This window comes from Gnatocerus cornutus, chromosome 4 (assembly GCF_029298725.1).
Source record: "Gnatocerus cornutus isolate USDA-ARS CGAHR chromosome 4, icGnaCorn1.1, whole genome shotgun sequence".
Taxonomy (NCBI): Eukaryota; Metazoa; Arthropoda; class Insecta; order Coleoptera; family Tenebrionidae; genus Gnatocerus; species Gnatocerus cornutus.
The window spans coordinates 2,988,893-3,003,044 of record NC_142236.1 but is presented as its reverse complement, the minus strand read 5'-3'; the positions used below and the strand labels follow the sequence as shown (position 1 = coordinate 3,003,044).

The 14,152-nt window shown below is 41.8% G+C and overlaps 2 protein-coding genes across 4 annotated transcripts in view; one reads left to right on the top strand and one right to left on the bottom strand.

Annotated features, from left to right (window-relative positions):
* The first annotated feature begins 97 nt into the window (after nt 1–97).
* BckdhA (Branched chain keto acid dehydrogenase E1 subunit alpha) lies at nt 98–1,759 on the top strand. The gene is made up of 3 exons (XM_088035185.1): nt 98–459; nt 504–1,615; nt 1,667–1,759. The coding sequence occupies exons 1-3, from the start codon at nt 406–408 to the stop codon at nt 1,740–1,742; spliced, it is 1,242 nt and encodes a 413-aa protein (XP_087891311.1). The 5' UTR covers nt 98–405; the 3' UTR covers nt 1,743–1,759.
* The window catches only part of LOC148175998 (uncharacterized), a 33,839-nt gene continuing 21,433 nt past the window's right edge, over nt 1,747–14,152 (bottom strand). The window contains exons 3-12 of one of the 3 annotated variants that reach the window (XM_088035183.1): nt 9,855–9,974; nt 6,520–6,703; nt 6,160–6,408; nt 5,866–6,114; nt 5,558–5,817; nt 5,216–5,510; nt 4,048–5,164; nt 3,289–3,993; nt 2,988–3,241; nt 1,747–2,686 (exon numbers count right to left, since the gene is read on the bottom strand). In XM_088035183.1, the coding sequence (XP_087891309.1) occupies nt 2,324–2,686; nt 2,988–3,241; nt 3,289–3,993; nt 4,048–5,164; nt 5,216–5,510; nt 5,558–5,817; nt 5,866–6,114; nt 6,160–6,408; nt 6,520–6,703; nt 9,855–9,974 (3,796 nt within the window). In that variant the 3' untranslated portion in view covers nt 1,747–2,323. Of the gene's footprint in view, nt 2,687–2,987; nt 3,242–3,288; nt 3,994–4,047; nt 5,511–5,557; nt 5,818–5,865; nt 6,115–6,159; nt 6,409–6,519; nt 6,704–9,854; nt 9,975–14,152 lie in introns of those variants that run through there. The other 2 variants (XM_088035182.1, XM_088035184.1) reach the window with 2 other exon arrangements.

The window sequence follows — 14,152 nt, the reverse complement described above, 5'->3', positions numbered from 1 at the left end:
TCTTCTACGTGTCGCATAATAAATAATAAAATTTCCATCCGTAGTTGGCTGTGAGAAAAAAAATCATGTCGTAACTAGCACCATCGCTGCTGGTTTAGCCAATCAAAACGAGATATTTGCGAGATTTGACAGTTTTCGAGGAAGAAGTCGACGTACGTTGAAATTGCACGGCTAGTCTTGATCGAAATTGCACGATACTTTCAGAATCTACTCTTTTCCACAGCCAACTCGACCTCGAATTTCTCCACGTTACTTAACTCCTTATCTCGTTTTTATCAACTTTCAAGTCAAACATTCATTTCTTTGGGTCACTTTCCCCCCGCCAAGCATTGTTTCTTTCATAATGACACAACGATTAGCCCGATAAAGTTCACCCAACATAAACAAGGTCAAATTCAAATCGCAATGGCAGCCACCAACTGTCTTCGCTTGTTTTCAAAGAAAACTCACCTTTTCAAGGTAAATACTCCATCGTTGTAGCCTGGTTTTTAAGTTTGGTTTAGTGTCTCTCTACCGCCCCCGACTTCCCCGGCGCCGCCACCACATGGACGGAAAACTTGGCGTTCGCTGCCACCCCCAACCCCATTCCGGTGTACCGCGTGATGGACCGCCAAGGGAGCGTCATCGATGGGAATCACGAGCCGCCTCTCGCCGCCCCCACGCTTGTTAAAATGTACAAAGACATGCGGTTGCTGACCATCATGGATAAGATCCTCTACGAGTCGCAGCGGCAAGGCCGAATCTCCTTCTACATGACGAATTCTGGCGAAGAAGCCATGCATATTGGTAGCGCCGCCGCCCTCACCGCCTCCGACGTCGTCTACGGGCAGTACCGCGAGGCGGGGGTGCTGGTGTGGCGGGGCTTCACTCTCCAACAGTTCGTCGACCAATGTTACGGGAACGAAGCCGACAAAGGAAAGGGGCGGCAGATGCCCATCCACTACGGGAGCAAAGAACTGAATTTCGTCACGATTTCCAGCCCCCTCGCCACGCAGATACCGCAAGCCGTGGGGGCGGCGTACGCTCTAAAAGGGACGGGCCGTGTCGTGATCTGTTACTTCGGCGAAGGCTCGGCTTCAGAGGGGGATGCACACGCTGCGTTCAACTTCGCCGCCACTTTAGGGTGTCCGGTGATCTTGTTCTGCAGGAACAACGGGTATGCGATCTCCACCCCCGCCAAGGAGCAGTACAAGGGGGATGGAGTGGCGGCGCGGGGGCCGGCGTACGGTATCGCCACGGTGCGAGTCGACGGAAATGACGCGTTGGCGGTGTACAACGCCACCAAAATGGCGAGGGAGTATTGCGTGAAAGAAGGGAAGCCGGTGGTGGTGGAGGCTTTGGGGTACCGAGTGGGGCACCACTCCACGTCGGATGACAGCTCGGCCTACAGGAGCGTGGAGGAAGTGGAGAAGTGGGCTTCCACCGACAACCCCGTCGAGAAGTTTAAGGCTTACTTAAAGAAAAAAGAACTGTGGACTGAAGAGGAAGACCAGGAGTTCATTAAGAACTCAAGGGAAGAAGTTATGAAAGCCTTCACGGCCGGGGAGAAGAAGCTGAAGCCCAAATGGACTGAGTGCTTCGAGGACGTCTATAAATTCATGCCGGAACACATACGGTCAGTATTATTATTATTATTACTGAGCCAAGTTTCACTGATTGGTTACAGGAAACAAATGAACGAGATGAAGAGTCACGTGGCGCGTCACAAGGAACACTACTCACTAGATCAATTCAGTTCTTAATAAACTTTTTCGAATAATTTGATTTTTATTGTGTTACATATAGGATATGTTAGAGTTGATGTTACATAGGTTTACATTGATCAAACCCAACTAAAATATAGTAGAACAACGCGGAAATACTTCCATTCTTATAAAATTTACAACAAACTTACTACCAAATTCCAAAATTCAACGCATTTAAATCTTTAAATAAATTAGTTCTACTCTAAAAAATTAACAAGAAATATACATTTTGCAATCAACATCCATAAATAATATTTACAGAATATAACATCTATCTGTCGATCCGGCTCGATGGACCACGTCCATCGTCCCGGAGCGTCCCCTAGGTAACTGAAACTCTATTGTACTGAATTCGCGACTAGGTCCCAACCCAAAAAATCTCCACGTGGTCAGATTCATACTTTTCCGCCGCTGATATAATACAATATCACAAAGTTAAAGAGTATTCAACAACTTCAGACTTGTCAATTTGATAACATTGGTCATGTTAATTTGATTGCGTCCTACAAATAAAAATACTACGTATATCTGACTAGAAAAATCCATAAAAAAGGTACAAAACTAAACCTAAAAAAAAATCAAGGTGAAAAAACCCTCAAACTTCTCAACAACGTCGCCAGCACATTGGCTAGGCACTCCGCTTGGGCGGCGAGGTGTTCTTCTATTGTTCTCTGCGAGCTACGATCGATATCCGCCGTTATTAAATGTCTGAAAGCCGCCGTGACGTCGTGCACTTTTAAAATCAAGTTGCGTGTTTGTAGAGGCGCTGTTGTGTGATTGGTCAGATCTTGGCACAGTTCGGTTAGACGACGCAAGATTGTTAGACAGATCGCGAGGTTCTCGGGCAAATCCGGCAGGCTCGGGTCCGACATTGCGATCACGAGCATCTTGCTGGACGTCACCAGTTGCAGGGACTGCGAGGTCAGCTCCTCCTTGGCAATCTAAAACAAAAAAATCGTCAAAAAGCCTTTACGCAAGCCGCTGTGCTGCGAAGCGCATCTTACGCAACGGGATGTCTGGGAACGCAGCAAAAACTTGAAGGTTAATAATTCTAATGCTATTGTTAACAAACATGAATAGATAATCAAGGAAAAGACTTGTTTTGATAAAAACTCGTACGTAATTGTCTTATTATCACTGTTTTTTCTTTAATTTCTGCATTTTGAGCGTTTTCTACAAAGTCGGTAATGTAGGGACCGCAGTGTTAAAAAGTCGGTAAAACAGGTCGCTTTTCCCACTCACTTGAAATTTCTCCTCGCTGATGAGCCTGCCGCCCCCGTGCACTTGCGCGGCGGTGCACTGCGCCGCCACCTGGTCCAGGCGCACGAGGAGGCTCGCCATCGCGACGTCCGTCTTCGCGAGGAGGTTTTCCCGCGTCGACGTGCACCCATTTTTCACCACGGCCCCGTTGTAGAGCGCCGCGACGCCTTCTTGGCTGCTACACGTGGGGCTATCAGGCGATAGAATCGGAACAGCCGTCAACTGCGCTCCCCGCCCTGTAAAAGTCACGTGTTATCGGGACTATACTGAAGACGATCTTCACCTAGATGTGGGGAGGTGGGCGTGCTCACCGCCGTCGTATGCCTCACTGTCAGCTTCTCCCCATCGCCCCCATACGCCGCCTCCAGCTCGCTATACGTGTGCTTGCTTCTCTGTAGATGCGGCGAGCCGATCCCCGCCGTGCGTCCCTCGGCGACTTTCGGGGGCGGCGCGGCGTTTTTTTTCAGCAAGGGGGCTGGTGGCAGTGGCGGTTTCTTCGGTGGCAGGAATAGGTGAGGCGGCGCTTGGTGGTTGCCATCAGTGCGCGGCGGCAGCTTCGGCGGAAACTCGCTGGGTTTCGCCGCGGACAACGAATGGGACCGTTGGCGCTCTTGAGGGAGATTCTTCGGTGGTCTCTCTGGAGGTTTCTCGTCGGAACTTCTTCGGGGGAGCGGTTGGATCGCGTCGTTTTTCTTCTCGGTTTTGCTCTTGGCGCAACACGAAAAGGCGCCTTTGCGGTCCACCGTCGCGTACTCAATGATGTTCGATCGGATGCTGCAGGAGCTGTTGCGGCGCTTCGGCTCCGGTTTGACCACTTCGCTTATTGTCAAGTTTTCAACACTGTCGCGGATTTTGGGGGGTGGAGGGATGATGTACGACATGATTTCTTCGGGGGTGAGTTCGATGGCGGGGGTGATTTTCTGTGTAGGGGGAGGCACTGTCACGCTGGCAAGGAACTCCTCCAGATCTTGGTCTTCGGCCACGTTGTCTAGAAATAAAATTTGAATTGGAAAACTGAGAGGTGGAATTGGGGGTACTTTACCTAATCGATTCAGTCTCTCGATGGAATCAGCAAAAGAGCTCGGCGGCACATTGATGGGGGTCGGTAAGGCACAATCGAGTTCATCGGGGGTGGCTGGAGGCGGCAACAACGTCAAGTCGATGATATCCGGATCAAAAACGTACAAACTATCAAACTCTTGACTGTTCCTCATCTCCTTCAAATGTTGCAGGTAACTTTGCAAATCGATGTCTTTGCTCGAGTTATCAGGACTCCTCAATCCGAAACTCACCCTATTGGCTTTATTTTCGTCAATTTTATGCTTGGGGGAGTTGTGGGGGGTGTACAACGAATCATTGTCGCTCTCCGATTGGTTGGATTCTGAACGTAACAGCTCAATGGCGGCGTGTGAAAAAGTTTTCTGTTCTTTGATTGGTGTATGACTTTTACTGAGCAACAACAGCGAGTCGCTGTGCTTCAATTTTCCCGTTTCCTCGCTGAAGAAGCTGTCCGTGTCACTTTCAATATCCACACTGGTCTCTTGCCATTCCGACAAAGAATTCAAGCGCTCCAAGTTCTCCTGTTCCGTCAGGTACTTCTCTGAGTTCTCCACCAATAGCTGCATTTCTTGCACTCGCTTGTACACCTCATCGTTCCGCCCACTTTCCAAAATCTCCATGGAAACAACCGTCTGGAGATCGTATTGGTGGTTGCGATTCGACAGCGAGCTGTTCATGTTGCTGTCCAAGCTGTAGCCTAACGTGATTGGCGGTTTGGCTTGCCGCCCCATGGTGTTGTACAACCCATTGGTCTTCCTATTGATGATTTGGTACGTTGGGGGCATGGTGAAGCACGCCGTTTTCATCGCTAATTGGTCTGTGTAGCTCCACCTCTCCGGTACCACCTTGTGCGGGGATAAATAAGGCGGAGCTACATCCTCCGGAGGCGGGGCTTCGTCTTGGTCAACAGGGAGTTGTTGTCCCGTGGTCAACCGGAAGTACCCTCTCAGAACTAACACAAGTTCGCAGGCATCCCGCTCTTCTAAAGTCATCGAGACGGTTTTCTCATTCTGCAACCGCAGGAGGACACTCCTGCTGACCTCATCGTCAGTCCTCACTTCTATACGTCTCATATCCTCAATGTTGGCGATGGGCACCGGCTGAGGAATGATCAAGTTTTTTGGTGACCACTCATTGGTTCCTGCACTTACCACAGAGTTTCGCGTCCCAGTTATCTGACTTATCCCGAATTTGGGACTGACCAAGATCACGCGCTCCAAAGCGTCCCCGCGCGGCCCAGCTGAGAAACACTTCGCCCCATAACTGGGCAACTGCCCCACTATATCCAGATAGTGTAGTTTAGCCTGCAACGCCGTCAGTTGCTTCCCCGCCCCCGCCATACTCGCGTGGAGCTTCAAAAAATGCGCTATCAACTTCCTCACTTCTTTGCGCTTGACTGTTTCGAGGAGCGACGCGGGAACGAACCGCTCGAGGCCAAAGTCGCGTCTGTAAAACAAGGCGTGGTTACGGGCGGAGCGAGAGGAGGAGCTTACTCTATCGTCTTCACAGTGAGCTTAGACGCTGGGATGTTATTCGCCAGCGCGTGCTGGTAGATGTGCAGAGCAGCGAGGCGGAGCGCCGTGTCGTACTGGAGCTCGGGGGCGAAGCGCTCTTGGATGACGTCGTTGCAGCACTGGGTGTAGAGGTAGTCGAGGGCGTTGAGGTCGCGCTGAGCGAGGGCGGCGGCCGAAGGCGGCACAAACGCCACGCGGAAAAGACAACGCAGCTTGTGGGCTCCAGGCCGCGATGCGATCTAAAACCACCCTTGAAATAAGGGAGTTAAATAAGGGGCGAACATTACCCTCGCTAATGTGTCTCCTGGATCCAACAAAGTCAGCTTGTTCCTCTTCAACGACTTGATATGTTCAACGACCAGACTGAAGTGCTCGGTCGCCTGCAAACACAATTTGTTCTCGAGCGACGTAACGACGTCGTGAACCGTCGTCCAGGCGTCATATTTGAACGATTTCGTCTGGCCGTTTTCCAGGAACACTTTCAGGACGTTGGCCATCGGCGCCACGCACAAATCGCCCAGGGAAAACGCCGAGGGCTAAAACAAAACTTCAATAACTCCATTTGACCCGATTTTTCTTACCGGAAACAGGGGGGCGCCGTTCACGCAAACGCTCTCGGCGAAGCGCACCCTGGAAGGCTTCGTTCTTAAGCGCGCCCTCTTGCTCGCCGAGAGCAGGGTGGACTTCCGGATGCCCTGCTGCTCCGGGGGCTGGCACACCACCAGGTTGACGGTCTTCGCGCAGGCCCGCACCAAGGCGATGACGTGCTCTCGGGGGGCTAGTTTGACGTCCTCGCCGTTGACGGAGAGGATCTGGTCGCCGGGAAGAAGCTGCAAAATCCAAAGTTATGTTGGTAGCACTGAATAGGAAGAATTGAAATTTTTGCATTTTGGCAAAATAGGTTACATTTTTTGCATTCTCGCTATTATTAAGAGACTCACCTTGTCGACGCTGGGGCCGCCCTCGGTGACGAACCGCACGATGACGGGCTTCTCAGAGCCGGCGACAAATCCAAACCCCAGCGCCGGTGAGCGCTCCAGAGTGACGGGTCTGGGCTCGGGGATGGGCGCCGGGTTGAGGTACTTGGTGATGGGCGTCTCATAAGTGGTGGTTTTGTTCACGTGACTGAAAAATTCGCACCCGTTAATCCAAAAGAACACTTGAGGGTGATCGATCATCCCCTCTGTATTAAAACATCCATTCTCGAGCTTCCATTCCCCGAAAGTGTGCAGTTATCGCGTATAACAATGTTTGCTCGTGAATTTATCGAACACTTTAAAAAACACCCCTCGATTTATGCGTCTCGGCGAAAAGATAAGTTGAGCCCTTCAAAATGGGAATAGGAAAGCAAAAGGCGAACTGAAAACGGTCAAATCATGCAGATGACGAGGGTAAAGGGGATTTGTTGTGAGTGGACGGAGGGCTAATTGCGAAGAAAAAGCGAAAATATAAGGAGACGTCTGGAAACCACCCCTTTTCATTTCTCAGGAAGTATGGAAATAAATGATGCTGTCAACTGAGGGAGGTTCGTTGACGTGGCCTATAAGTCAAGAGACATTCGGACAATTCGAGGGCATAAGTTTCATAAATGGCAAAATTGGGGTGGGAAGATAATGGGGGTTGGGAATGGTTTAGAACTAGCCGCTTTAATTCATTATCTGGGTCTCGGGAGATTTCTAAAGTATTTATCTGTCTCGATCTCCACGTAAACTACTTACTTTCGACTATAAAAAATTGAGTTTTTAGATCTGCATTCAGCCTGCACCATCATTTGTCTTTTATCCTTTTCTGACAGTTATATTTTTGATAATAACTAATGACAGACTGATAAAAAATGAGATGCATATTCCCGTTTCAAACTTTATTTTATCTTTCTTATAATACTCCTGGAATGAACCGGTTTTCTTATTTTTGATAATGACAGACTACCCTTGATTCATAATTGACCTTTTTCATAAATTTATAATGACAGATAAAAAAGCGTTGAACAGAATCCAAAATTGAAAAATTTCGGTTCACCGCTTAAAGTCAATCAAACTGACTGATAACCTGTTTAAAATTTTTGATAATGACAGGCTACATCTGACGCGCCATTAGAATTAAAACTTAATTCACTTAGATTGACAGTTTTAATTTAAGTCTCAAATCTCAAAGATGTTAAAATATTGCAAAACTTGTTTTTGTATTTTTGATAATGACAGACTATCCTTGTTACATAATTGTCATTTATTATCAGATTTCAAAGTTGATTAAGGTAGATTGACAATTTCATATCAACCTAATATCCCGAGAGACATGTTTAAGCATTTTTTTGATAATGACTATTACAATTTGATAGATAAATTATTTAATTTTTCATAATGACAGACTATCCTTGATAGATAACTGTCATTTTAAGCTGATTAAGATTAAGATAAATCTGATAATCTCAACTCGTTTTTATATTTTTGATAATGACAAACTATCCATGATAGATAATTGTCATTTATTATTAGATTTCAAAGTTGATCAAGATAGATTAACAGTTTACTAACAACCTGACAGGGACATTGCTTAAATATTTTTTTGATAATTTCTATTACAAGTTGATTTATAAATGGCTATATGTTTGATAATGACAGACCATACTTGATAGGAAATAATTGTCATTTTAAGCTAAAAAAATTTGATTCATAGTTTGAGACAAATTTGATAATTTCAATAACATTGCTAAACTCGATTTTACATTTTTGATAATGACAGACTATGCTTGACAGATAATTCTCATATATTTTCAGATTTCAAAGTTGATCAAGGTAGATTGATAGTTTAGTAACAACCTCATAACCTGAGAGACATTGTTTAAACATTTTTTTAATAATGACTCCTACATTTTCATTGATAAATTACTTAATTTTCAATACTTTCAATGACAGACTACTAATCATTTTTTCGTAGATTTCAAAGTTGGTTGTAGATTGACAGTTTAATAACGTCAAGGACATTGCTAAACTTGATTTTTTGATAATGACTAAAATTTTAATAAAGACAGACTACTCATCAATCTAATAACCTCAAAGACATTGCTAGGCTTGATTTTTTGATAATGAAGCTTGAAATTTGATTGGTAAATGACTGTTTAATTTTTGATAATGACAGATTATCCTTAATAATAATCCTTAATTATCAATCATTAGGTTGATAGTTTTTATTCAGTTTGAAATCTCTAATCATGTTAGAGCTATGGTAAAACTATCCTTGTTAAATAATTATCAATCTTTATTAAGTTTCAAAGTTGATTGAGGTTGATACCCGGAGGGATATTGCAAAACTTTTTTTGATAATGACGCTTGCAATTTGATTGACAAAATTTTGATAATGACAGATCATGATTCACTTAGATTGACCGTTTTAATTCGGTCTGAAATCTCTAATAATGTTAGAGATATTGTAAAACCTGTTCAAAATATAATTTTTGATAATGACAGACTATCCTTGATAAATATTAAATGTCGTCTTACAAATGTCATAAACCGTTTAATATCAACCTGAAAATCTTCGAGGAATAATTTGACATTTTTGATAATGACAAACTGTTCTTGATAGATAACTGTCATTGTTTATAAGATATCGAAGTTGATAACGGTAGACTGACTGTTTAATATCAACCTGATGACATCCAGGACATTGATAAACATTTATTTTTGATAATGACGCTTGAAATTTGATTGATAAATGACTGCTTAATTTTTAATAATAATAGACTATCCTTAATGGATAATTATCATTATCAATCATCAGTTAAACAGTAATATCAAAGACATTGATTTTTGATAATGACAGACGTTGCATTGATAATTGACATTTATAACGTCGATTACTTGATTAAAATAAAAAAATCTTTGATGTAATCTAGGAAGAATTTTTGTTAAAATTTCTCTTGACGTCTAAGAATCTAAGCTCCCTGAAGCTATGAAAAATTTATGCCCTCCACCGTCACCTGAGCGCCAAAATAAAACACGAAACACCGCTTACCTCCCCAACTCTAATCTCCATTTTATTAAACCTGCATTACCGACCGATAACCGCCACCGCAAAAAACAACCCCGCGTTTTGTCAGCTCGGAAAAGCCACCCCTTAAAGTGCTGAAACTTCAAATTTTATACCCCGAGAGCGGATCCCAATATACCGAGCGTTCGAACAAACAAAACAAGGGTATCGCCAACAAAACACATTACGCCGCCCCCAAACAAAGTCAAGCTAATACACCTACTAACACAAGGGTTTATTTACTTACTTGATGTAGTAAGTTCGACCGGAATTATCAACGGCCCTTTCCCAGCCATAGGGCAGACAATCCTCGCCGCATCGCCATGCCTCCGCCGGGGGCAGCCAGCCGGCGGTGCGAGTCACATGACTGAAAAAAAAAAACAGTGGATGTAGTTGAGTGGAAGAATCGAGAGTGTTGTGGATATATATAAAAAAGAAAAGGTCTCTGGGGGAAATTCGTCTTGTTTTGCCGCCCCCAAAGCCAACTAGATCGTGATTAATCAACCAAACTCTGAATTATAGCGAGGGGATTAGGCAATAATTTTCGGTGATTGATTGGCCGCGAAAAGTACCCAGTTTAACCGCCCCCAATGGCCATATCTAGGAAATGAACGAATTCAAGACTAAAAGCTTCATTAAGGACGCGAGAAGTAATCTCAGCTACATGCAATACCGTTCCGTGGGCTGTAGCTTGGTTATATTGCTGAAAGCTTGAATTACGGGGGCGGTTAATCGGGGGATTTGGGATAAAGAGGGTGAAGGATGAAGGTAGAAAGACTGTTAAGCCAACAGCGAACGGGAACTGCGATTCGGTGGATTAACAACCATTTTTTACCAAATTTCAGCACCTTATGGTGTAAACTAAAAGTCAAAATTTTTCAAAATTCAAAAATTTGCGTCAAAATTTCTTTCACCCGATTTTTTTCGACTCGAACAACAAAACTGGAATTAGAAGGCACAACTACACACGAAGATTTACCAAATTTCAGCCTTTAACGATGTAAATTAAAAGTCAAAATTTTTCAAAATTCAAAAATCTTCTTTCAGGTATTTTTTTTCAACTCGAAGATCAAAACTAGAATTATAAGGTACAAACAAGGAGATCTGTCAAATTTCAGGCTCCTACGATGTAAATTAAAAGTCAAAATTTTTCAAAATTCAAAAATTCGCGTCAAAATTTTCTTCACGTGATTTTTTTTCAACTTTAAGACCAAAAATGGAATTAGAAGGTACGAACACACCAATAATTACTAAATTTCAGCCTCCTACGATGTAAATTGAAAGTAAAAATTTTTCAAAATTCAAAAATGTGCAAAAAATGTTTTCGTGCGTATTGAATGAAACTCTCACTAACCGTGCATTTAGGCCTAAAATGCACAACTTTGAAGCCAGTCCCTTCAAATTGTTGATAACTTGCCGTCTAAAGTGAGAAATTCGAAGTAAAAAATCTTGTTCGTATGCAACTTTGTATATGAATCTTTGAATTTTCTTTTTATGTAAAAAATAGAATTAAAAATTCGTAATGAATATGTGAGGTAAATTTCAGATTTCTGCGACATTCACGCGACTAGACACCTGAAGTCAAAAATGTTCAAATTCAAAAATTTCCGCCAAAATTTCTTTAACCTTAAAGACCAGGATCGAAATTAAAATATCTAAATACGAAAGTTTGCCGAATTTCGGCCTCCTACGGTGTAAATTAAAAGTCAAAAATTTTGCAAAATTCAAAAACATAGTCAATTTTTTTTTCGTTTAATTAGGAAGAAACTCACACTGATCATAGATTTAGATCGAAGAAGCACATTTTAGAAGTTAGTTTCTTCAAATTCAATACTTTGCCGGCTAGAGTGAAAAATTTGAAGTCAAAAATTTTGTTCGGATAAAACTTTGCCTCATGTTGGTAGCATCGTGTCGTTTGACGTTCCACAGCTGTCATTTCAGTGCTGCCAACAACAGCAGCTCCGTACATCCAATTAAAGTGTAACCTCAAAGACACTTTTACCCTAACAAGCAGAACTACCAACCGCGTTCAAAGCACACATTAGAAAAGCACTCAAAGGGAATTTACGATCAGACTCTTGCCACTACACCGCACTAAAAACCCCCAACAAAACTACATTAATTAAACACGTCCACTCGATCGCGTTGTTTGCATATCCCCAAAAAACGTCGCAACCGGCAATTTTTATTATTCACAGCTCGTCGAGATAAATTGCAGCATTAGCATCACAGTTGGAAGATAACAAAGGGGCGGTTCCCACCCCCGGAAAGCTCTGTAATTAGACGAAAAAAAGCGAAAAGAAACACTCTTAAATTGATACGTTCCTTCAAAGTTTCTTTATTAAATCGAGAGAATAGTGCTCTCCCGGAACTTTTCCATCGAATTACTCCGGGCCTCGGCGTGTTTCTCATTCTTGTTGCGTATTTAATTCCGGGATTATTTTAATGACGGACCGGAAATTTTAATTATATAATCCTTGGAGGAGAAAAGGGATCTAACAATGTAAGACTGTTAAAAATGTAGCGTCAAAGTTTCTTCGAGAAAACATAAAGTAACAATGAAGTAGGAAATGGGATCAGCTCCGGTTCGCAGACTTCATTATTTACAATCCATTTTTGGGGGGAAAGAGGCCACGTGGAACGACTCAGACACTTTAGGGGTTGATTCATCGCTGGAAAATTGACGTGATGGAATTCGATTATTGCCCTTGATGAAGAGACAAATTTCATCGAAACCGCCCTTAAAACAACAGTTGCTGTCAGGAGCAATAAAAGCACCCCTCAACTCTCGACTTTCTTGTTTTGCACTCGCCCAATAAAACTTCCGAATGTTTTATTTGAATTTCCAGCGCGACCTCTCTTACAAGAAACTTGCGAATAAAATTCCAGCGACGTATTCACACTTTTTATTGTACTTTTCCACTTTTTGCCCGCCGATTTATCGCTTTCTCTTCGCTTTTCTGAAAAGGTTAGGCTAATATTGACACGGGAGCTGTTTCGAAGCGATTAATATCTGCAAAATTCGGGATTTTCACCTCTAAAGAGGGTAAAACAATACAAGCGATGAGTTTCGATGATTATTTCCTGCGCTTTTCGACTATTTGTTACGAGTTTGTGTACTTTTAATTGGCGACTTGGGATCTATATTTAGTTTGAATTTCAATAAAATCGGGTGAAAAAGTTTTCACTGAAATTTTTGAATTTTGGGAAATTTTGACTTTCATTGTCTAGTCGTGTGAGTGCTGCAAAAATCTAAAATCAGTGATTATAATTCTCTAATTCTATTTTTCGTATAAAAAGAAGTTCCAAAAGTCCGTTCACAAAATTGTACCCGAATAAAAAATTTTGAGTTATAATTTCTCACTCTAGACGGAAATTGTCAACAATTTGAAGAAACTAACTTCAAAAATGTGCTTCGTGGGTCTAAATCCACGATCTGCGCGAGTTCCATCAAAATCGTTCAGAAAAAATTTGAGCACTTTTTCGAATTTTGAAATTTTAAAATTTTTAATTTACATCGTGCAATGCTAAAATTTAGCAAATCCCCGTGTTTTGACCATCTAACTCCAGTTCTAGTTCTCGAGATAAAAAAAATAACCTAAAAAAATTTAAGCTAAGTTTTGACTTTTAAATCCGTGATTTTGAAAATTTTTGATTTTTGCAATTTAGTCAACAAACTAGAGAATTGTAATTTGGAATCGCAACATTCAAATTCTTAAAATTCCAATTTAAACGCTCTGTTTTAAAAATAAACAAAATTTTTGACTTTAGGTTGATTTTGTGCCCTTAAATTTTGAGCAGCCGGAAGTCAAAAATCGAAAACTTGCATGAAAAAAAACCTCTGAACATCAAAATAGCTTTAAAGTCGTCAAAATAGACTTTATTCTTAAAAAAAAGAAAGAACTTCAACGTTAGATTCCATGCATTTTGAAATTTTTGACTTTTAAATCCAAAATTTTGACACTTCTTCATTTTCGTGTCAAAAAGTCTAAAAACTAAAAATTTGTAACTAGCAATAACCCTTAAAGTGTGATTGAAACGCCCAACCTCAGAAATAAACAAGAATTTTGACTTTTGATTGTATTTTGTGTCTTCAAAATTTAAATATCCGTAAATCCAAAATCAAAGACTCACAAGAAAAAATTTTTGTGACCTTTGAATATCGAAATCGCTTCGGAATCGTCAAATGGGCTTCATTCTGCCGAAAATAATAAATTTTAACGTTCGATTCCATCCATTTTGAAAATTTTGACTTTTCGATCCAAAATTTATTTTTTTTTAATTTTTGCAATAAAATCGAACTAGAAATTTGTAATTTGCAATCGCAATGTTCCTGTCCTTAAAATTCTAATTCTACTTCAGAAATAAACAAATATTTTTGACTTATAATTTTTTTTTAGGCGATAAAATTTTGAGTAAACGTAAGTCCAAAATCGAAGATTTGTTAAAAAAAGAATTTGTGAAGTTTGAATATCAAAACCGTCAAAATGAGCTTCACTTTAACGAAAAGAAAAAAAATCAACGTTCGATTTTTTAATTCATTTT